We start from the raw sequence: 22,926 nt of genomic DNA, 5'->3' as shown, positions 1-22,926 counted from the left end.
ATAAATCCATACACTATTTTTTATCGTTTTTGCTCTTCAATCCAAATCACCGCGGCTCTCCCCTTTTTGAATCAGAAATACTAAAGCAAACTATTTCCTAAAGACACGACCATCCTTTTGATCGGCTGTCAGGGTTGTCATTTATCTTCAGCCCCGCCCCGATTATGTGACCAGCTCTCTTATTGGTAGTTGGCTTTAAAGTTTGTCTGTTTATCGGTTGACCCACTATTCTTATTCCTCTTATTTGAAACCGCCTCGAACCGTAACGAGGCGTCCTATTGGTCCTACCGATTATACGCGTGTACAACCCTTGCATCCTCTCTGATTGGCTTGTGCTCCGGACACTTCCTGGGACGCATCCAATGAGCGCAGCCGGTGACCAGACTCGCTTTGTTAACCCTTGGTGGGCTGCAGTCGGGAAGGCTGGCGGGCGGCTGCCATCCGCAGCGGAACGTCACGGGTGCCGCCAGCAAATGAGAGGAGTGAGAAGGCGGGGCCTGACAGACACTGCTGGGTCAGGGAGCGCACTGGGGGGAAGCATAGCTTCATACTGTCAGGGAACGGCAGCCGGAGCCGCAGGTGAGGGGAGCGGGGGAGGGACTCGGGTTCCTGCTGTGGGAATGAGTCACGTGATGCTGTATATTGGTGCTAGGGAGAGGGGAGTCTAGACTGGCATGTAGAGAGGGCTGCTCTATCATGTGTGGTAGGGGTGCCAGTACCTGGGGGGTGGTGGTTGTGTTTCCCCCCACTGGCACTACATGAGTGGGCCTGTAAGTGTCCCAGAGCAGTGTGTACCCCAGGGGTCCCCCTGCCTCCACTTATTATGCTGCAGCCGTGTAGTGTGAATTCAATGTATGTGCAGATGTAAGGAGTGATAAATACTAGTTTTCTGCTGTCTGATTTGTTTTCTTCCCTGTAGTCTAGTGTGTGTGTGTGTGTGTGTGTGTGTGTGTGTGTGTGTCTCTCTCATGTTGCAATAGTCTATTTAAGGGAACCCATGATGGCCACTTCCTGTTTGCGGCAATATAGTTGTGTCCACTAAATTTGTAAGGAATAGGGGACACATCGAGAAAAGCTATCCATGCCAACTGAATAGGTTCAGTAAAGGTGCGTGAGTGAGACGGCAGCTGAAGTGAGCAATGTGCCCAAAGGTTATGCATTTTTTTTCCCCCAAATTGGTCTTTATTGGAAGTTTTAAGTGTATAACAATAAACAAGTAACGGGGGAGGAGGAGGAGGCAAACTACACAGCCTACATGAGTTACATAGGATCTCAAAAACAAAATTAATTTGGAACCTTGGACAACTAATGTCCTCAAAAATGTTGACTGTAGTTCTGAAATCGTCAGAGAGTTTGCCCAGCCAAGAAGCTGGAAGCTTATGCAACCCATTTCTTACAAATAAATGGACGTGACTAGCTTGCCACAATCAGGAATTAGCAGTTGGTCTATGGGGTTTCCTGCTGGATCCCCTTGAGCCTCGACTAGCGTCCAGTAATATCCCACAGGGCTGCAGGGAGCCTGGCTCTTGCAGTTGCCTTCCTTTAGTTTATGAAAAGCTGTTGGTTCCCTTAAAGTGAACCCAAGGCATTTTCAAAATAAAAAGTTTGAATCTCTCAAGGCTTTCCATGTCCTCCTCAACACCAGGACTGTGCTCCTCTTGTACTGAGCCTGTGCGAGTTTGCCTGCACAGTAGTGCCAAGCCGCTCTTGCAGGGAACCCATACTTGTGCAGGTGAAATACAGCCGTACTCTGTGGGGAGAGCGTGGCAACAAGAACCTATCTGAAAAGCTCTTGCTATATATGTTCAGAGGGTCACTGCATGGCGACAGTAGGGAGAGGACGATATGGGAAGTATCTGGACTATCCAGAGGCTTCTCTCTACCTAGTTAACTAGTTAAGTAGCTAACTTTTTTTTTTTTTTATTTTATTGGGTTCCCTTTAAACCATGTTGCCTGCTTTAAAGTTCCCAACAGTCTTCATTACAGTACAAGCACAGGTTTAAAGATGTATCTAGTACTGTTGCCAATAACTCACGGGGGCATAGTGGACTCTTGCCTTGTCCATGGTTCGAATCCCAGACTGAGCATGTTCCAGTGTCTTCTACACGGGTTTCCTCCCACATACCAAAAATGTACAGATAATTTTATTGGCTTCTCCCTACATTGGCCCTAGACTGCAATAGACATGTGACTATGGGATGGATTAGATTGTGAACCCCTCTGAAGAACAGCAAGTGACAGAACTGCACATTCTGTACAGCCCTGTGGAAGATGTCAGCGCTATATAAATACAAAATAACTAGAGCTGTAGAAAGTTAGCCAGTGAGAGCAGTTTGGATGGAGAAAAGTGAAAGTAGAAGTTATGACACATCTTGAAGTCTTATAGCATACATATTTGGACACCGGTATACTTGAAAATAAAGCACTTGTCAATGGTGCAATATACCTCTATATTGATTTTAGCTCATTTATTAATATTGGAAGGTTAAAGCACTTTGCAAGATCATAAGCGGTTTCTCGCAACGCAAAAAAAATTAAAATTCTCAGCCCATATTCATATGATGTTTATGTAAGCCTACAACACCTTTTAATGTAATAACTTATATTTCTATATTAAACTTGAAGATATAAAAAATTTCAGCCCATGTAAATTAATGAGCTTGGTCATATTACATAAATTTTTGCATGTATGCAAAACTTGCAGCTTGTAGTAATTGTGTGTGTCTATCTATCTATTTCATTAGCTGCTGTGGAGAGAACATTAACTTTTTTTTTTTTAAGGCCATAGATAGTGCCTTTATAGGGAACCTGAACTCAGAACTTCTTATTTTCTGCTCTAAAAAGATAAGCAACAACATATTAACCTTTAAAGAAAAATAGTTTTGTTACAGCTGATAGAAATTCTGCAATAAATCTACAGTGTGTCTACTTCCTGCTTTCATGGAAGCAGAAAATATTGTCAACATCCTGTGTTTACCGATCAACTGCTCTGCTGTGGCAGCCAGCTGACTCAGCTGAGATCAAATTAAAACTTGATTAGTCACTGATGAGGGGAACTAGACATGTTAAAGGAGAACTGTAGTGAGAGGTATGTGGAGGCTGCCATATGTTTCCATTTAAGCAATACCAGTTGCTTAGCTATCCTGCTAATCCTCTGCCTCTAATACTTTCAGCCATAGCCCCTGAACAAGCATGCAGCAGATCAGGTGTTTCTGACAATTTTGACAGATATGACCAGATTTGCTGCATGCTTGTTTCTGGTGTGATTCAGACACTTTTTCAGCCAAATAGACCAGTAGGGCTGCCAGGCAACTGGTATTGCTTAAAAAGAACTAAATATGGCAGCCTCCATATACCTCTCACTACAGTTCTCCTTTAAACCAGAGATGCCCACACTTTTTCATCTTGTGAGCTACTTTAAAAATGAGCCAAGTGAGTTAAAATGATCTACCCATGTACAATTTTATGAGCACAAATGTATGTGCAGAATGGAAAATGTAGTATGGTCTGGATCTACCATGAAGTCCTTTGCAATCTATCGGTAGATCACAATCTACACAATGGGCACCCCTAGGTTAAACTCTCTAAATACATACAGGGTGGATTTCTCTGTTCTCCTTCTGTCCTGTACAAGAGTTCGGGTCCACTTTAAAGCTGGCAACCTCAGCAGAGCAGCTAATCTGTAAACACAGGATGTTAACCCTTTGTCTTCTTCCATGAAAGTTGGAAGTAGAGACACTTCAGATGTATTGCTGGATTTGTATGTTTTTCTTTAGGCCACTTTCACAATGAGAGGTTGCGTTTTGATGCGACGATAAAGTCGCAACGCAAACTAACAAAGCAACGTCCCAAAAACTCACAACGCAACTTAATGCCCCGTTATGGTTGCATACAGTAGAGCATACAGGCAATGAAATGTATGCTTCCAAGTCATTACTGAGCATGTGCAAACAGTCCAACACAGCTAATAACGTGTATAACACACAGCATGCAGCACTTTCTAATAACTCTACACGTTACACACAAACGCAACGTGTGCACTGTGAATGTCACCAAGAGTTAACATTGCTGTGCGTTCGTTTTCGTTGTGACATTTTCTAACATGCGACTTTAACGTCACACTGTGAAAGAAGCCTTAAAGGTTATTATGCTGTTGCTTATCTTTCAGAGCAGAGCGGAAGTTCTGAGTTCAGATCCTCTTTAAAACACATGAAAATACATATGCATTTCAGCCTTCCCCTACCCCTCCAGTAAGCACAGTATTAGATGTTATACTGATAGTAAATTAGCAGTGGTATGTACTGAACTCGGGAAGTTTTCTTCCTGGTCTCTTTTGGAGATGATTGTGCATTCAGACTTGAGGCATTTTTGCTGTACAGGAAGCAGAGTTCATTTGAGCTGACAAAAAACCTTGTACATGCTTAATCAGATTTGGAAAGCAGTTTTAGACCTTAAACTTCCACATTTCGCTAGCTGTGTTCAAAGTTCAGCCCACTGTAGAGCAAGAAGGAAAAACCTGCCTCGTCAAACTTCATATCACATGTCTGTTTTGTTGTAAATGGAATTTTAGCACTTCCTATCGTCCTGTGCAGATTACTAACCAATGAGGTATTATAGGGCATAGAGCTGAAACAGTGTGAACATGTCTGATATCGCTGTCATATTGTAGAGTCAGTTTTGGGGAAACCAGTTACACGAACAGTAGCTTTTTGGAATATGAGGAAACTGTTGTGCAAGGAGGAAATGCCACGCAGATATGGGGTGGATCATACAAACTCCATGCGGATAGTGGTTTAGCTAGATTTGAGACCCTAGCATGACAAGATGATTGTTAACCTTACATACCTCGATCTCGGCTGGGTTGGAGATAATCAGCACTGAAAAGTAATTATGGTATACCGTGCTGGACTGCTAGCAGAATGTTTACACTTAGTTCATGTCAGGCTCAGCCCACAATTGAGCTGATAAAGGCTTGTGCAATACCTGTTGCTTGACAGCAGACTTGTGCAACATTTTTTTTTTTTTCTTAAATCAAGGTTTTGCTGTATAAAGTAAAAGAGAAGCTGTTGTGGATGTGTATTTATTACTGCGATCAGATAAAGCTGTAATTCAGTAACCTTCTAGCAATCCTAGGTATATTCTGTTATCACCCTGGTGAAGGTTGCCAGCCATGTAAAGCACAACTGAAGTGAGAGGGATATGGAGGCTGCCATATTTATTGCATTTTAAGCAATGCCAGTTGCCTGGCAGTCTTGCTGATCCTCTGCCTCTAATACTTTCAGCCATAGACCCTGAACAAGCATGCAGCAGATCAGGTGTTTCTGACATTATTTTCAGATCTGACTAGATTAGCTGCATGCTTGTTTCTGCTGTGATTCCAACACTACTTCAGCCAAATAGATCAGGAGGCCTGCTAGGCAACTGGTATTGCTTAAAAGGAAGTAAATATGGCAGCCTCCATGTTCTTTTAACTTCAGTTGCGCTTTAAGAAATACCAGTTGCTTGGCTCTCCTGCTGATCCTCTGTCTCTAACACTTTTAGCCATAGCCACTGCACAAGCATGCAGCAGATCAGGGGTTTCTGACATTGTCAGATCTGACAAGTTGAGCTGCATGCTTGTTTCTGGTGTTGTTCAGACACTGTTGCGGCCAAATAGACCAGCATTGCAGCCAGGCAACTAGTATAGTTTAAAAGGAAATAAATATGGCAGCCTCCACATGCCTCTCACTTCAGTTGTCTTTGATAACAACTGTCTGGGTGTGCCTGGGCATTAATGTTCTCCTGATTGGGCATCCTTAGTGGAACAGGAGAGAGTATCGGGCACGCTGAGGAGCAGTGATCAGATGAAAAATCCTAGGCTTTACAAATCCCAAAGTATACTCTGAACCTTACATGGGGTTATTAGATTTGGAAACTTTAGGCTACGTTCAGTGATCAGTTGCATAATGCACGTGTTATAAGTGTGAACTCCAAAGGAGAGTGGAAATAAAGTTAATACAAAGCCTGCATACAGCGAGTTTAGAATAACGCAATCGGGCCCATAGGATTGCATGGGCAGTGAATTGACATGCAGAATGATTCTGCAACGCAACTGATTACTGTGAACTAGCCCTTAGTTTCTCTTTCTGATTTGCATTGTGTAAAGCTCTATTTCTGTTTATGCAAATTGAGGTTAGACTCGAATTTTCAGATCTGCCGAATTGTGAGCTCAATGACACTGGTGTAAAAAAAACAACAATAAATAAATAAATAAATAAAAAAAGAAAAAAAAAAAAAAGAGCTAGTGTTGGGTAATTTCTTAAAGGGAAGGTTCAGGGACCGTTGAAAAAAAAATAAAAATCCGCACCCACTTACCTAGGGGTTCCTCCAGCCCGTGGCAGGCAGGAGGTGCCCTCGGCGCCGCTCCGCAGGCTCCCGGTGGCCGACCTGGCCAGGCCGGCAGCCAGGTCGGGCTTCTTCTGCGTTCCAAAATGCGCCTCACGGCGGCGCGCTGACGTCATCGGACGTCCTCCGGGCTGTACTGCGCAGGCTCAGTAGTTCTGAGCCTGCGCAGTACAGCCCGGAGGACGTCCGATGACGTCAGCGCGCCGCCGTGAGGCGCATTTTGGAACGCAGAAGAAGCCCGACCTGGCCGCCGGCCTGGCCAGGTCAGGTTGGCCACCGGGAGCCTGCGGAGCGGCGCCGAGGGCACCTCCTGCCTGCCACGGGCTGGAGGAAGCCCCAGGTAAGTGGATGCGGATTTTTATTTTTTTTTCAACGGTCCCTGAACCTTCCCTTTTAAAGGAGAACTGTAGTGAGAAGTATATGGAGGCTGCCATATTTATTTTTAAAGGGGAACTTCAGCCTAAACAAACATACTGTCATCAAGTTACATTAGTTATGTTAATTAGAATAGATAGGTAATATAATCTCTTACCCACCCTGTTTTAAAAGAACAGGCAAATGTTTGTGATTCATGGGGGCTGCCATCTTTGTCATGGGGCAGCCATCTTTTTGGTTGAAAGGAGGTGACAAGGAGCAGGAGACACAGTTCCAACTGTCCTGTGTCCTGATTACCCCTCCCAGCTGCACACGCTAGGCTTCAAATGTCAAAATCAAAATGGTAAAAAAAAAAAATTGCACCAAAACAGCAGAACGAGAACAACATCAGAAATCCCATCATGCTTTGCACAGCATCAGGGGAAAAAAGCCCGGGCAGTTTTCTTCTGTGCAGCTAAAAATGAGGCTTGTACAAGAGAAACAAAGTTCTGATGCTGTGAAACTGTTAAAGAAACACCAAGCCTTTTCAGTGGCGCCGAGTCGATTTTTAGTCCGGAGGTTCACTTTAAGCAATACCAGTTGCCTGGCAGCCGTGCTGATCTATTTGGCTGAAAAAGTGTCTGAATCGCACCAGAAACAAGCATGCAGCAAATCTTTTCATACCTGTCAAAATTGTCAGAAACACCTGATCTGCTGTATGCTTGTTCAGGGCCTATGGCTGAAAGTGTTAGAGGCAGAGGATTAGCAGGATAGCCAGGCAACTGGTATTGCTTAAATGGAAACAAATATGGCAGCCTCCATATACCTCTCACTACAGTTCTCCTTTAAGGTACCCATACACTACGTTGATTTTCCCACCAATGTACAGCAGATCACTGTGATCGAATCTGCTGTAAAATCGTTAATGCAATTGTTGACCGATTTCCACCCGGAATCGATCGATTCAGTCAATCTGTCCAGGCAGAAAATTTAGCTCGATCACCGGTGGGTCAGAAGCGAGTCATTAGCGGCATTCAATGCGATGACGACCGACGCAGCAGTCATATCACCTGTCCACCGGCGCGAGTCCCCGGGTCCCTGCAGTCTTTCATGTCTGGCTGCGTCATCTCCGTCTTCTCTTAACTTCCTGACCCGTCCCGTGAGAAGGCAAAGTTCAAATAGTAAAGGGTGGTCTAATGTTTGAAATTCCACTTGTCACAGGACAGGAAGTGAAGTGAAGACGGAGGAGGATGCTGGAAGAAGGGACAACACGGACCTGGGGACTCGCGCGGGCAGACAGGTAATAATATTGCTGCTGGCTGGGTGTGGAGGGGCGGTGAGGCAGGGCAGCAGCAGCAGTTCCACAGGTTGTGAATCGATTTCTTGCTGAAATAGATTCAAAATCTGTGTGCAGTGTATGGGCAGCCATTGGATTCCTCTCTGATCATATTCGATCAGAGAGGGATCTATCTGTTGGTCGATCTGGTGGCAATCAAACAGTGTATGGCAGCCTTTATTGTAAAGGATTAGACTGATATGCCATAATTTTAAATCTGGGTTAAAAACAGCAATGGAAGTACAGTGTATTGTTTAATTAGATAATTGAAGAGTGCTTAAAACAAACCTGAACTGAAAATTAAAAGTCAAAATAAACCTAACCGTATCCTACTTGCCTCCCGTGTAGTCTACACATCAATCTTTCTCCTCTCTTGTGTCCCGTTTGACCACTGCGATCGACAGAATTTTCAGTTTTCCATTTTAAAAATGGTGATGACCCCCCATAACAGTTTTCTGGTCAGTACACTGTTAAACTGTAATATTGCCCATGTGAGCCATAGGGAAACATGGACATTACTTTGCTCATCAGTTGTCCTTTCACTTATAACTGACAGCAACTGATATATTTCAGTTCTGAAAAAATCTTGTCAGAACTGGAAGGGATCGATGTAAGAAGAAAATGGTGATCTTCTAAGAGGAACTGACAGCGAGGTAAGTATGTACAATTCATTTGCAGGTACATCATATGTGTATTTTAAATAATTTTACTTGGTTCAGGTTCACTTTAAGTACAAGTACACTTGTACTTTTTATTATTGATTTATAAAGCACTAATATATTCGGTGGCACTGTACAAAGTAAGAAACATACATGGAGCACATAATAAAAAAGACAATGTTAGACACTGGTTCAAAATACAGAATTGGTAGATATGGTAATTACAGTGACAAATGAATATGATGAATAAACTCAATTCCAAGACACAAAATGGTGAGAGAGCACTGCCCCTGCGAGCTTACAACCTAGAGGAATGGGGGTGGAGGGGGTATACAAGAGGTGGAATTGTTTACAATATGAATGTCTAGCTTTATGCCAATACAAGGATATGTATAAAACTCAAAAAGGTTTATATGCAAAAATACAAAGTCTTTATTGAAGACAAAAGTCATGCAAAATATTCATAAAAATTCATAAATATTCAAGAACCATATTCCATAGCCGAGGATGGCGAACATACAGCCGTGATAACATCAAGTTAGTGCAGTTGCAAGTATAGAGGCGACAACATCAACTTGTTTTGGGATAGACATTTTATCAGGCCTCCACATAGCAATATGTCAAAATCAATAAATATAAAATCATTAAAACCATATGGTGGTTGGGTACACTAAAAAGTTAAATAATCTAGCAATGAGCCATGGTGAGGGTGAGAGCTGGTGTATAAGACTGTGAGATATGTGGAAAGTTGAGTAATGCTGGGAATACACGGTAAGATCGACTCCCGCCGCATACCCGCGGCCGCCCAGATCGATTCCCGCTCGTCCCTGCGGGCGCTTCCTTATCTCCTGCTCGATTTCCGCTATTGTCCGCCTGCGGGTATAGAGCGGGGAATCGATCCGTGCGGTGATCGGACATGTCGGAAATTATCAATCGAGCTATCAGTGGCTCGATTGATAAGAGAAAATCTTACCGTGTATGCCCAGCATAAGATGTAAGAGAGTAGCATAGATACCATAACAGTGAATAAACAGAGGAACAATACCATTATTGTGAACAGTAGAACAATAAAGAAAAAGAAAATGTTATAAACACCAATTGCCACCACCCAGCAAAGCAGACTATGGAGTCTTATTTATGGAGTCATATTTATTTCCTTTTAAATAATACAAGTTGCCTGGCAGCCCTGCTCATCATTTTGCACACAGTAGTGGCTGAATTATACCAGAAACCAGCATGCAGCTAATCTTGTCAGATCTGACCATAATGTCAGAAACACCTCATCTGCTGCATGCTTGTTCAGGGTCTACGGTTGAAATTATTAGAGGCAGAGGATCAGCAACACGGCCAGGCAACTGGTAGTGCTTAAAAGGAAATAAATATGGCAGCCTCCATATCTCTTATCACCTCGGATTCACATTAATACTATAGGCCTCTAGTGGTCACAGCTCCCCTAGTGTCTGTTCCCTGTATTACACCACACAGGTGCCCAGGGACACAGAAGTGAAGACTGACCAGCTGGTGGGGAGAAGCAGAGACTGGGCCCAGGCAGGCGCACACAGATATTCAAAGATTTCATGCTGAAATCAATTGAAAATCTGTGTGGAGGGAATGGAGCAGATAAATCCCTCTCTGATCAGAAATGGATCTATCGGCTGGCCATATCAGCCAGTGTATGGCCACCTTAATACTCATAGCCATAGACCCTGAATAAGCATGCAGATCAGATGTTTCTGACAAGATTAGCCACATGCTTAGTTCAGGTGTGTGATTCAGACACTACTGCAACCAAATAGATCAGGACTGCCAGGCAACTGGTAAAGGAAATGAATATGGCAGCCTTCTTATAGGGGGATAAGAAGGCTGCCATATTCATTTCCTTTACACACCGCCAGGTGTGGTTGAGCAGACAGCCAGGTGGCTCGCTCACGGGTTGGGGGTCACGGGTGCCGCACACACGCCTGATTGTCAGCTGAGACAGTAGTTATTGACCACCTCAGCCGACTTAGAGGAAACCTGAAGTGAGGGGGCACTTCAGGTATCCGCTAATGCTTTAGACATTTACATGGAAGTTAATGATGTTTTGCACATATGTCCACAGCATGTGAACATAGCCTAAAACCTCGTACACACGGCTGAATTAAGTCGGCTGAGGTGGTCAATAACTGTCTCAGCTGACAACCAGGCGTGTGTGCGGCACCGTGACCCCCAACCCGTGAGCGAGCCACCTGGCGGTCTACTCAACCACACCTGGCGGTCGCCAATCCAATTGTCCGTACTTTCACCTGCCCTCCTGGTGACGTCATGTACGGCGCTCGTGTCATGTTGCCTCTACCAACCCCCCCCCTCCCCCCCCCCCCCCCCCCCCCCCCCCGCCAGCTACACAGCTGAAACATGTGCGCGCAGCCCGGCCCAGCGATGTTCCCTGTCGGGGGACATGCGTTGTCAGTGTGTACTGGGCCTAAGATGGGAGGGGGACGAGATAGATGCCTGTTGGGGTTTCACAATGATGTGGTAATGCACGAGACATTGAGAAGGGAGATGTGTGACAATGTAGCCAACACTAAGAGCGGTGTTATCAAAGTCTAAGCGTGTAATATGCGCTCATTATAAAAAGAACCTCTTGCTCCAGATGGCACTGTAAATTATGCCAAATGCAAACAGTACACTACACATGCTCAAGATGTGAGAAGCAAATTAATCAGGAACTAGAACTTAAAACCTAATTCCAGGAAGGTAAGAAAAATATTGAGTAATATATTGCAGGACATTTTGGCTCTAATGAAGCCCACTGGAGATCGCAGTCGCGGAATGCTTTTGTTTTGATTTTATTGCTGCAATTTTTGGAGTGATTATGGCTGCATTTGAAATGATTTTTAATTTAAAGAGACTCTGTAACAGAAAAAAAAAAAAGTTCCCCTGGGGGGTACTCACTTCGGGAGGGGGAAGCCTCTGGGTCCTAATGAGGCTTCCCCCATCCCTGTAGCTGCAGGCAATCCAGGGCTGGCTCCCTTGAAGCGTCCCGCAATCCGTGCTCGACAAGCCTGACAAGGCTTGCTATATTTACCTTCCCTGGCTCCAGCAGGGGCGCTGTTGCAGCTCTCAGCCCGGAGATAGGCGGAAATAGCCGATCTCTGTCGGGTCCGCTCTACTACGCATGCGCAGGAGACTTGCGCCTGCGCAGTAGAGCGGCCTGACATCCATCGCTTATTTCCGCCCATCTCCGAGCGGAGAGCAGGTACTGCTCCTGTGCTGGAGCTGAGAAGGTAAATACTTATATCCCCGCCGTTCCCGAAGCTTTTTCGCCGCCGCCGTGGGATGGAGGAGGGCGGGGGAAGCCATCGATAGGATCCAGAGGCTTTCCCCACCCGAGGTGAGTACCCCCCCCCCCCCCCCCCCCCCCCCAGAACAGCTTTTGTTCGTTACAGGTTAGCTAGCGGTTGTACAGTGATTGCAATTCGTGCATTTATAATAAACAGTATGTTGTATTTTTTTTTTTTCTGTATTTAGCTATTGTATCCAGAACTTTTCTTCTCTACACTGTATGTACTCAATCATCCTGATTGCTATTAGAATTTTTGCCTTATTCAGTTTTTGGTTTAGCGCGTGTTAAAAAATGCTTCAGTGCGTTGCGCTGCGCTTTTTTTAGGCCAGTTTTTCTTATTGTAGCAGTTGTCAAAGCTTTCATATGTACCGTATATACTCGAATACAAATCGACCTCGTGTATAAGTTGACCCCAATATTCAACCTTAAGCTGGAATTTTTTTTATTGACTCAAGTATAAGTCTACACAGCAAAGTTAATGGCTGCACTTGGGGCTCAGGAGGGGTTAATGACAGCACTGCATACAGTATTGAAGCCAAGTGCAGCCAATATCTCCTCCAGGCCACCAAGTGCTGCAATTATTCACTCTTTTATGCTGCTCAGTATTCCCCCTCCTTTCAGACCTGTGCCTTCTTGGCATTTCCTTTCCTCAAAGCATCACTTACCACTGGGTACATTGCTGCAAATGGGAATGTCACTATTAGTACACACATTACTCAGTGTGCTCAGTGTTGCCCGTGACTCGTGTATAAGTCGACCTCTATACTTTTATGAAGTGAATCAGACCTAACTTTCTAGACTTATACTCAAGTATATACAGTAAATGTATTTTTTTTTTTCCAATTAGGGGTAAAAAGCGCATGCGCTTGTACACGCTTGTATGCGCTTCTATGCGCTAAAAAAAGTGGTCCTATTCAATTGCATTGATGTGCGCTTTACAGCTCAATGCACAGAAATGCAGGCAACACTACGTTTTTGTAACACTGCTCAGCGCAGCGCATAGATGTGAACCAGGCATATTTAATTACATGGGAAAATCAATACCTTGCAGAACGCACAGGGCAATGCGCTCTGAAAAGTGCACAGAAACATCCCTAATGTGAACGAGGCCTAAGGGCTTGTTCACACTGCAGGCGTTTTTCGTCTTTTTTGGCCGCCTACGCTTTTTAAAAACTCCCCCTCTCATGGTCAATGCATGTTTATGAGAGGGTTCATATCAGCGCGGGTCGGCTTGGAAAGCTGTGCGTGTTCCATTTTTGGGGCGATTCCGCGTCAATGGAAGGTATAGGAAAATCGGCGACCGCAAACAAAAACGCGCATTAAGGCAATTGCGTTTGCTTTTTTAAGAATAAATGCATTGTATTCTTTTCCAGGTTAAAGAGTTCACTTCCAGACTTGCGTCAGGGAGTGAATTACAAAACCGCTCGGAAAAAAATGCTTAGAAAACCGCTAAGCACAAAAATAAATCGCCCACCCAAGCGCTAGGAATCGGGGGGGGGGGGGCAATGGAAAGATGCCTCAAAAAAAAAATCGCTGACAGACATGCGACCAGAACGCAATGTGAACAGGGCCTAAGGCAGGGACTTGTCTGTTTTCATGTTTTTTTTCTGCATAGGAAAACTGATAGCCAATGTTAATCAATGCGCCAGTACACATTTCAATTCGTTTTTTTCTATGCAAAAAAAAACACGATTGTGTTCATTTCCTCAGTGAACTACATTCATTTCTGTGAAATTTTTTTTTTTTTTTTTTTTACCACATACAAACACTAAGCTGTAGACACACTGTGAGTGTTTTCTGAGTGCTTTTTTGACCATCTGTGCTTTCTGAGCGTTTGTAGGAAATCACAATCGTGGGGTATTTTTTTTTTTGGGGGGGGGGGGGGGTAGAGAATCGCGATTGCAGTGATTTTTAACTGGAATTTATTGGAATTTAATGCAAGTCAATGGAAGAGTTGTTTTTGTATTTTCTTGTTTTGTTTTTAAAACTCTCAGAAAGCTCTGATGGTCAAAACGTGCTCCCAGTGTGGCTACAGCCTTATTGTGTGCAGAAAAGCACACACAAAGAACCGGCAGACAAGTGTGCACCCAGCCACTGATTGTACTATTATTTTTTAAGATTAGAGCTACAGATGATTTAGAGAGACCGAAGGAGGCTGACATATTTTAACAATGCACATTGCCTGGCTGTCCTGCTAATCCACAGTCTCTAATACTTTTAGGGCCTGTACACACTGCTGCGCTTGCGTTGCGTTTTTAAAAACGCAAGGTCTTTTGAAAAAGAATGAAAATCGTGATGACTTGTACACACTGGTGCGATGCGTTTTTAAAAAAACGCAAACGCAGTGCCTGCTGCGCTTTTTTAAGCGCAGCGCATGAAAAACTCATTAAAAACGCATGCGCTTGCGTTTTTGCCTGCGTTTTTCAGAAGTCAGTATCCCAGAAGACTCTGCAATGTCCTGATTCCTGTTGAAATGTAAACTAGAAAAAAAACAAAGGATTCTTTAGCAATTACAAGAAAAACGCAAACGCACAAAAAAAACGCAGGCAAAAGCACATGCGTTTTTAAAACTACAGGCACTTTAAAAACGCATGCGCTTGCGTTTTTGCCTGCGTTTTTCAGTGTGTACAGGCCCTTAGCCGTAGACCCCAAACATGCATGCACATCAGATGTTTCTGACAAAATTGGCTGCTTGCTTGTGTGAGTCATACACTGCATACCAGAAAGATCAGCAGGACAGCCAGGCAACTGATATTGTTTAAAACATGGCTGTGGAGTCGGGACAAAAATCTTCCGACCCCTTAGTTTATGAAACCACGACTCCGGGTACCCAAAATAGCCTCGACTCTGATTCCTTAGACTAATACTTAATCGTGCTGTGGATTTTGTACAAAAATCATCCGACTCCTGACTCCGACTACTCCGTTTATGAAATCAACGACTCCGACTCCGGGTATCCAAAATTGCCTCGACTCCGACTTCACAGCCCTGGTTTAAAAGGAAATAAATCATACATCTCATACCTTGGGTTCTTTTTAAAGTGCACCTGAAGTAAGAGGGATATCAAGGCTGACCTATTTCCTTTTAAACTATGCAGATTGCCTGTCTGTCCTGGTGAGCCTTTACCTCCTAATACTTCTAGCCATAGACCCTGAACAAGCATGCAGATCAGGTGCTCTGGCTGAAGTCTGACTGGAATAGCTGCATGCTTGTATCAGATTTGTGATTTAGATACTACTGCAGCCAGAGTAGCAGGACAGTCAGGCAATTTGCATTGTTTAATAGGAAATCGATATGGCAGCCTGCATACCCCTCAGTACAGGTGTCCTTGAATGGCAGTTAGAAGCTGAGGAGTGGTTTCACATGTATTTGCATTGTGTTCTATAGCGTGTCATGTTTCACTGTGTTATGCTCTTCTTGTGTATGTTCAGTGCTTGTTGCGGTGTGCCTGGTATTGTGGACTTGGCAAGCTTGTTCTCTCTTTGCTTAGTCAGTGCTTGTGGTGATGTGGCTTGGAAGTTCTGCGCTCGGCACAGCACATGTTATATTGTTCACTGCTAGCCGTGAATTGGCAGCACTTGCTGCATTGTCTGTAGTTAATGAAGCATGTCTTACCTTGTGAAGTGGAAATATTCAACCCATTACTTCCTTCTTCCTACTTCATAAATAACTTCTCTAGATGTAGTATACCGTAGATGAGTAGAGTCCCTAAACGTACACAATTTTTTCAGTGCGCCATAGAAGCTCAGAATCCTGAGCACTGCTGTGCACAAATGTCAGCTTTCAGGAAAAATGTAAGATTTTATTCTGCTTCCCTCTACACATGTAGGTGGTTACAGTACTTTATGGATACATTTCAAAACACCTGTATATGTTCATCATAAAGTTAACTGAAAAGCGTATGACGATCCAGTTCCAGAAACCATTATCACCTTTTATCAACAGAAAAGCTTTTGTTAAGCACTTTTCTCCACAAGGGCATAGACTTGCCTCCGATCAGTACATAGTTGCTATTTCTGATGTGTTACAGGGGATAAAGTTATGTGGTCATAAATGCCAGATTAGAGTTGGCTTATCAGTTTTGATTTAGGCCTCTTTCACACCAAGACGTTGCATTTTAGGGGACGTTATAGGTCGCATAACGTGCCCCTAACGCAACGCCTGGTGGTGTTGGAGTACGCTACCAAGAGGCTGCGTTATGCAGCTCTTGGTGCGCCTCTTTTGTCCTATGCGATGTGGAAACCACGTGATCGGAACACTCCACATCACGTGGTCCCGCCAGCCAATCAGCGGCCGCTCCAGGAAGAAAACACTGCAGTGAATATTAAGTAGCCATGTGGCTGGCTACAATAGCGGACTCTCCCCGCCTCCTCTCCTACACATAATATATTAAAAAAAACAAAACATATTACTGAGCATGTGCGCACAGTCTAACGCGGCTAATAACGTTTATAAAATACTGCATGCAGTACTTTCACTTAACGTGCAGCGTTACAATGTAACGCAACGTGGGCACTGTGAACAGCCCATTGATTATTCATTACTGTGTGTTGTTCGGCGTTACAGGCTGCTCTAACGTGCGCCTGTAACGTCCCAATGTGAAAGCAGCCTTAGGGTTGGAGCTGTCTTAGATGGGCGTGGAAAGGTTTTCCAAAGGGTAGAGGCAGCATGACAGAAGACTCTGACTACAAAGGTTTTGAGGTTGTCAAGTTATTAGATCCTGTTGATCTGAGGTTGTGGGAGATGGGATGCAGTTATAACAAATCCTTCAGGTATCTGGGGCCCAAATTTTGTAGAGATTTTAATGTTAGTATGCCGATTTTTAAGGAGGATTTTCCATTTTATGGGTATCCAGTGGAGTGAGCAAGGGATTGGTATCATGTAGCAATAGTGGGGTTGGCTTGTAACCAACCTTGCGGCAGCATTCTTTACTCTCTAAGTAGTGCAGTGCTGTGGTAATGGTAATAAAGGCACAATATATAAATTGCATTGTACTTACAAGCTGTGACACCCTTGAATCCATTTTCCAGTTGAAAGCCGCATACACACATGAGACAGAACTCGGACAAGGTGGCTGTTCAGGCTATCTTGGCCCAGAATGTAGCATGTGCATAGGTGCCCCATGTGGTCGCTTATAGATCCATCATGTTGGATCTTTCAGCAGCACCGTTGAGTGTTTTGGCATTTTTGTGTGTTTTTCAAGTGTTTGTTTTTATTAATTTGCCTTTTCAAAAGAGTAAAAAAAATGACATCACTAAATTATTTTAACTAAAATAAAGCATACCTTAAAAGCATTGTATGTGAATCGCATGTAGTTTGAATACTGCATGTGGAGAAAAGCAACTAGCTGTGTGATTTTTGAGCTGCTGATAAAATTGCATTGGGGATCCCACACCAATGTTTTTTATGCAATCCATAGGCGAACATGTTATGTGATTTTGCATGCGTTTTCCACTGTGTGGCAAAACCCATGTGACTCACATAAGTGTGCTCCCCAGCTGAAGAGTGCGTATGTAACTTAAAGGACCACTAAGGACTCGTAAAATATATGTAAACACATAAAAATACAAAGTACATTTCTTCCAAAGTAAAATGTGCCATAAATTACTTATCTCCTATGTTGCTGTCACTTACAGTAAGTAGTAGAAATCTGACAGAACCAACAGGTTTTGGGCTAACCCATCTCCTCGTGGGGGATTCTGAGGGTTTTGTTTGTTTTCAAAAGCACTTAATGAATGGCAGTTTCTCTGTCCAGCTGCCAAAATCTTTGTATAAATCCTTTTCAGGGCATGTAAAGAATGAGAGCTTTGCTAATAATCCCCCATGAAGAAATGGACTAGTCCAAAAGCTGTTGGTTCTGTCAGATTTCTACAACCTACTGTAAAGATGGCAATACACTTAAAGATTTGCAGCAGATTCGACCTTCAGATTTGTCAGATGCCTGTCAGGTCGAATCTGACAGGAATCTATCTGATGTGTGCCACACACTAGCAACAGATTTCCAATAGATTTCAGGATGAAATCTGTTGAAAATCGATCTAAATGCATTATTGGACCATTAGATCCAATGCAGCTCTCTGGGCCATGGATCTTCTACCAGCAGCAGATCGACCTAGATTTTCCATCCTGTCAAAGAGATCAAATCCATCGAAATCGGCTCCAAATCGATCAATCTATAGATTTGATGGAATCTATTTCTGATCGATTCCATAGAATCGATAGCTGAAATCGACCAGTGTATGGGCCCCTTAAGTATAGCAACATAGGAGAAAAGTAATTTATGGCTCATTTTACTCTGCAAGAAAAATGCTTCTTATTTATATACAGTATGATCACATGCATTTTAACTTTTGCAATTTTTTGCGATAGTGGTCCTTTAAGAGTTTAGGAAACTTTTGATAGGGCTGGTGCACACCGGAGAGGTTCTGAAGCGTTTTTTAAAACTCTTGCAGGGGGAAAACCGCTTGGCTAATGAAAGTGAATGGGCTGGTGCACATCAGAGCGGCTCGTTTTTTCCACAAACGCAAACTCAGGGGCTGCAGCATTTTGTAGATTTCTGAGGCGTTTCTGCCTCAATGTCAAAGTATAGGAAAGTGGAAAACGGCTCTGAAAAATGCTAGATCAGAGTAGTTTTCCAGGCGTTTTTGTTACAGAAGCTGTTCAGTAACAGCTTTACTGTAACAATGTAAGAAATCTGCTACACAAAAACGCTCCAAAAAACGCTAGGCGTTTGTAGAAAACCTCTCTAAACATACCTAGAATCGCTCTGAAATCTGCTTCAAAAACCTGTAGCGTTTTGCAGATCTGCTAGGTTATTGGTGTGCACTGGGCCTTACAGAAGGTAGGAGAGATGGTACTCTGGTTACATGCCAACAATATTTCTCTATCTATCTATCTATCTATCTATCTATCTATCTATCTATCTATCTATCTATCTATATATATATATATATATATATATATAAAAATTATTTTTTTTAGTTCTGTTGCAATTTGCATGCAGGTTTGCAGTTGGACCAATCCATATACAGTACATATATGAAGGTGGAACTTGAGTGGGCTGTTTTATTGCTGAGTTAGAGCCCTGAAACAAACTAGCAAATAGCATGATTTTGTGTGACTCATGCTCTATGTGCAGTGCATCTAGCAGCTGTTTTTGTATATGGCTTTTCAAGACAGAGGGCAGTTGGGGAAAAAGTTGGTCTGAATTATAGGATGTAACGTCACCTCTTTATAATGTGCCATAAGTACAGGCAGCCCTTTGTTGTTTCATGAAGTACCGGTACATCCCCAGAGTAGCTTTAGCATGTCAAGCAGACACTGACTTGACCTAGTACTAGCATCCATATCCTTTCTGAATACTATTATTATTATTTTGTTTTGGTGAACCTGAGTTTTTACTGTAATATGCTTGGCACTGTACATAAATCTTTTTCATGTCACACGTCACCTCAGGTACACTTTAAAGCTGCGTTGATGACAATAAATATGTTAATTATCTGCATGTGGCACAAGCTAAGATTAACAAATCACAGCTCTTTCTGGCTTATTGATTTAACCAGCAGCTGTGGTATTTGTCCAGCCTCCATTCCCCCCCAGCGACACCCCCCTCCCGAAGAAGCTAATTGGGTTTTCGGATAAGTTTACTACTTGCACTGATTCCAAAATGCTCTGGTCAGTCAAATAGTCATTCTTTTTCATTTACATGTTTTGAGCCTTTGCAGTTTTCTATAACCACTGTAGTGTTGGCACTTGACAGTTTTTTCTTCATCATCATCAGTATTTATAATAGCGCCAACATCTTCTGCAGTGTTGTGCAGAGTCTATAGTCTTGTTACTAACTGTCCCACACAGGAGTCCACAATCTAATCCCTACCATAGTCATATGTCCATCCAAGTCAATTTAGGGGGAAGCCAGTTAACATATCTGAATGTTTTTTTTGGATGTGTATATGCTGGGAATACACTGGTCGATCCGCCGGCCAATTAGCCCCTGGATCCCTGCGCGCGGGGATCGATTACCGCTCGTCCCCGCCGGCGCTCCTTATCAGCTGCTCTATTCCCTGCCATTGTCCGCTGGCGCGGATCGAGCAGCGTGACTGGACCAGCTGAATATTATCAGCTGGCCGATACACGGTACAGAAACGTACCGTGTATCCCCAGCATAAGGAAACTGTAGTGCCCAGAAATAATGCAGACACTGGGAGAACATACAAACTCTGTGCAGATAGTGCCTTGGCTGGGATTTGAACCAGGGACCCTGCGCTGCAAGAGAGTGCTAACCACTATGTGCTGCTCATCATGTTATCATGTCAGAACGAAGTTAATTTTTTTTTTTTTTTTTTTTATTCAGGTATATTCACTCATTTGTGCTTTGCTGACATGGCTATGTACGGTGTATATGCATTGTGGCAGGGTGGATGGTGTCTGTGTGCGCACATTCTCCCTAACACAAGAAATGGCCTGAGCTGAAGGTGGCTTCACACAGGAAAGCTTTTTACTAGTTTAGTGAGCTGCGTGTTTCCTGTATTTGCTCTTTAGGATAATATTCTCTTTATCTTTGTTTTGCAGGGGAGCCGCGGTGAGCACATTAAGCAGTGTGTCCTTTACCAGCAGATGTTGCATGGAGCCTGTTCCCAGTCAGTGATCTGCTTCATTCAATGTGCACGAGGCTGGGAGGAAAACAAGATGTATGCGATCGCCCACTTAGAGCTGCTGCTCATATCCTCGTCAGATGGGAGGATGAGTTAGCCAAAGACATTTGTGCTTTTAATGCTTCCATCTGGGCTTTGATTTGGATCCCACAGGCAGGCCCTGTGTGTTATTCCAACTTCCCTTCCTGTGATTGCTGCAGATCATCTATAACATGAGGTGCCGTATATATAAAAAGAAAGTCATCATCCTCACTTTAGTGGTGGTAGCCTGTGGCCTCGCGCTGTGGAATAGTGGTCGGCAAAAGAAAAATGACTTTGTTCAGGATCCGGACGTTGAGAAGGTCCATGCCAGGGCACAAGTGTCTCTAGGGAGTAGGAAAATTGCCAACGAGTCTACTCCTGAGAAAGTACAAAAGCAAGAGGTGGACAACGTGACTTTGGTTTATAGATCAGTAGTTTTTCAGCTGAATTTTGACCAAACTATTAAAAACTTGGAAAAAATAACTAACCGGCCACAGGATGATGTGGTCATTGTAGTGCAAGTGCACAATCGTCCTGACTATTTACGGCAACTTTTAGAGTCTTTACGAAAAGCAAAGGGCATCGAGAATGTGCTTTTAATATTTAGCCATGACTACTGGTCTCCAGAACTGAATCAAATTGTCGCCAGTGTGGATTTTTGTCAAGTGCTTCAGATATTTTTCCCATTCAGCATCCAGTTGTATCCTAAAGAATTTCCTGGACACGACCCAAAGGACTGCCCTAGAGACATAGAGAAGAAAGATGCCCTCAAACTTGGTTGCATCAATGCGGAATATCCTGACTCTTTTGGGCATTACCGTGAGGCTAAATTCTCACAAACCAAGCACCATTGGTGGTGGAAAATGCATTTTGTTTGGGAAAAGATTAAGGTCTTAAAAGACCACAAGGGCCTAGTCTTTTTCATCGAAGAGGATCACTACCTATCTCCAGACTTCTACTTTGTCCTTAAAAAGATGTGGAACAGGAAAACTGAAGAATGTCCCGACTGTGACGTGCTGAACCTTGGAACATACGCTCGCGTTCCGATGTTCGCTGATAAAGCAAACAAAGTTGAGATAAAAACTTGGAAGTCTACGGAACACAACATGGGGATGGCCATAACCAGAGACACGTACCTGAAGCTAATTGAGTGTACAGATACTTTTTGCTCTTACGATGATTATAATTGGGATTGGACTCTGCAGCACCTGACAGTTAATTGTCTTCCTAAGTTCTGGAAAGTTATGGTGGCTGAAGTCCCTAGGATATATCACATTGGGAGTTGTGGAATGCATCACAAGAAATCTTGCAAACCAACCACAGAAAGTGCCAAAATTGAGGCTATGTTTACAGGCAACCAACCTTCCCTATTCCCCGAGAACATGGTGATTAGCCGGCGACACTCAATGGGTGCTTTGTCGCCATTAGTGAAGAACGGCGGGTGGGGAGATATTAGAGACCATGAACTATGTAAGAGCTATCGTAGACTGCAATGAGGGAGAGACTCTAAAGGCTTTCTACATTTGTACTAAAGCATTCTGTCTAGGCGGAATGTTCCCACTTAAGGAGTTTACAAATTTACTCTCTAATTTCAGCAACTTTTTTTTTTTTTGTTTGTTTTTTTTTCCCTCCCGTCTGTCGTTGGTCCTATGATTGTCCATCATTTCTATTCGTGTGGAATCTGGGGTAAAATGAATTACACCTCCTTATTTCTTACTAATTGCAAAGTCAAGGATGCATTGTGTATAACGCCCATGGAAGTCCTTTTCAAAATAAAAACGATAACTAAGCAATCTCAGATTGCTGTTTGTTTGAGAGCTGACATGATGTCTGTTTTATGTAACATTTGCCGTTGTCTCCCATGTGTTTATATTATGCTATAAGCTGAATAGCTCTTGAGCATGTTGTGCTCTCCAGGACAAAGACACAAGGTTAAAAGGAATCTGAAGTGAAAATAAACTTATGAGACCTCAATTCACTAAGCTTATCTCCTATCTTTAATAACGTTTCTAGAGTTCTCACCATGGTGATGAGGCATTTAGCATTCAGGAAACCTTTTACCTCAGGCAAACCTAAAGTTAACTGCCTTTAAAGGGAACCAGAGATGAACGATTCATACAAAATAAACGTATCGGTCTATAGCTTGTAAAGAATAAATGCTCTACCTGATCATTTTGCCACTCTGGTGTGCCT

At 43.3% G+C, this 22,926-nt stretch overlaps 1 protein-coding gene across 1 annotated transcript; it reads left to right on the top strand.

Annotated features, from left to right (window-relative positions):
* The first annotated feature begins 378 nt into the window (after nucleotides 1–378).
* Nucleotides 379–22,526, top strand: MGAT2 (alpha-1,6-mannosyl-glycoprotein 2-beta-N-acetylglucosaminyltransferase). The gene is made up of 2 exons (XM_068254152.1): nucleotides 379–579; nucleotides 20,630–22,526. The coding sequence occupies exon 2, from the start codon at nucleotides 20,925–20,927 to the stop codon at nucleotides 22,227–22,229; it is 1,305 nt and encodes a 434-aa protein (XP_068110253.1). The 5' UTR covers nucleotides 379–579; nucleotides 20,630–20,924; the 3' UTR covers nucleotides 22,230–22,526.
* The last annotated feature ends 400 nt before the right edge of the window (nucleotides 22,527–22,926 follow it).

This window comes from Hyperolius riggenbachi, chromosome 9, assembly GCF_040937935.1.
Source record: "Hyperolius riggenbachi isolate aHypRig1 chromosome 9, aHypRig1.pri, whole genome shotgun sequence".
NCBI classification, from domain to species: Eukaryota; Metazoa; Chordata; class Amphibia; order Anura; family Hyperoliidae; genus Hyperolius; species Hyperolius riggenbachi.
Note: the sequence above shows the minus strand (reverse complement) of the source record. Positions and strands in the feature narration are given on the sequence as shown.

Excerpts from the sequence above, each read along its gene's own strand:
- MGAT2 (XM_068254152.1), top strand. The coding sequence starts at position 20,925 with ATGAGGTGCCGTATATATAAAAAGAAAGTCATCATCCTCACTTTAGTG.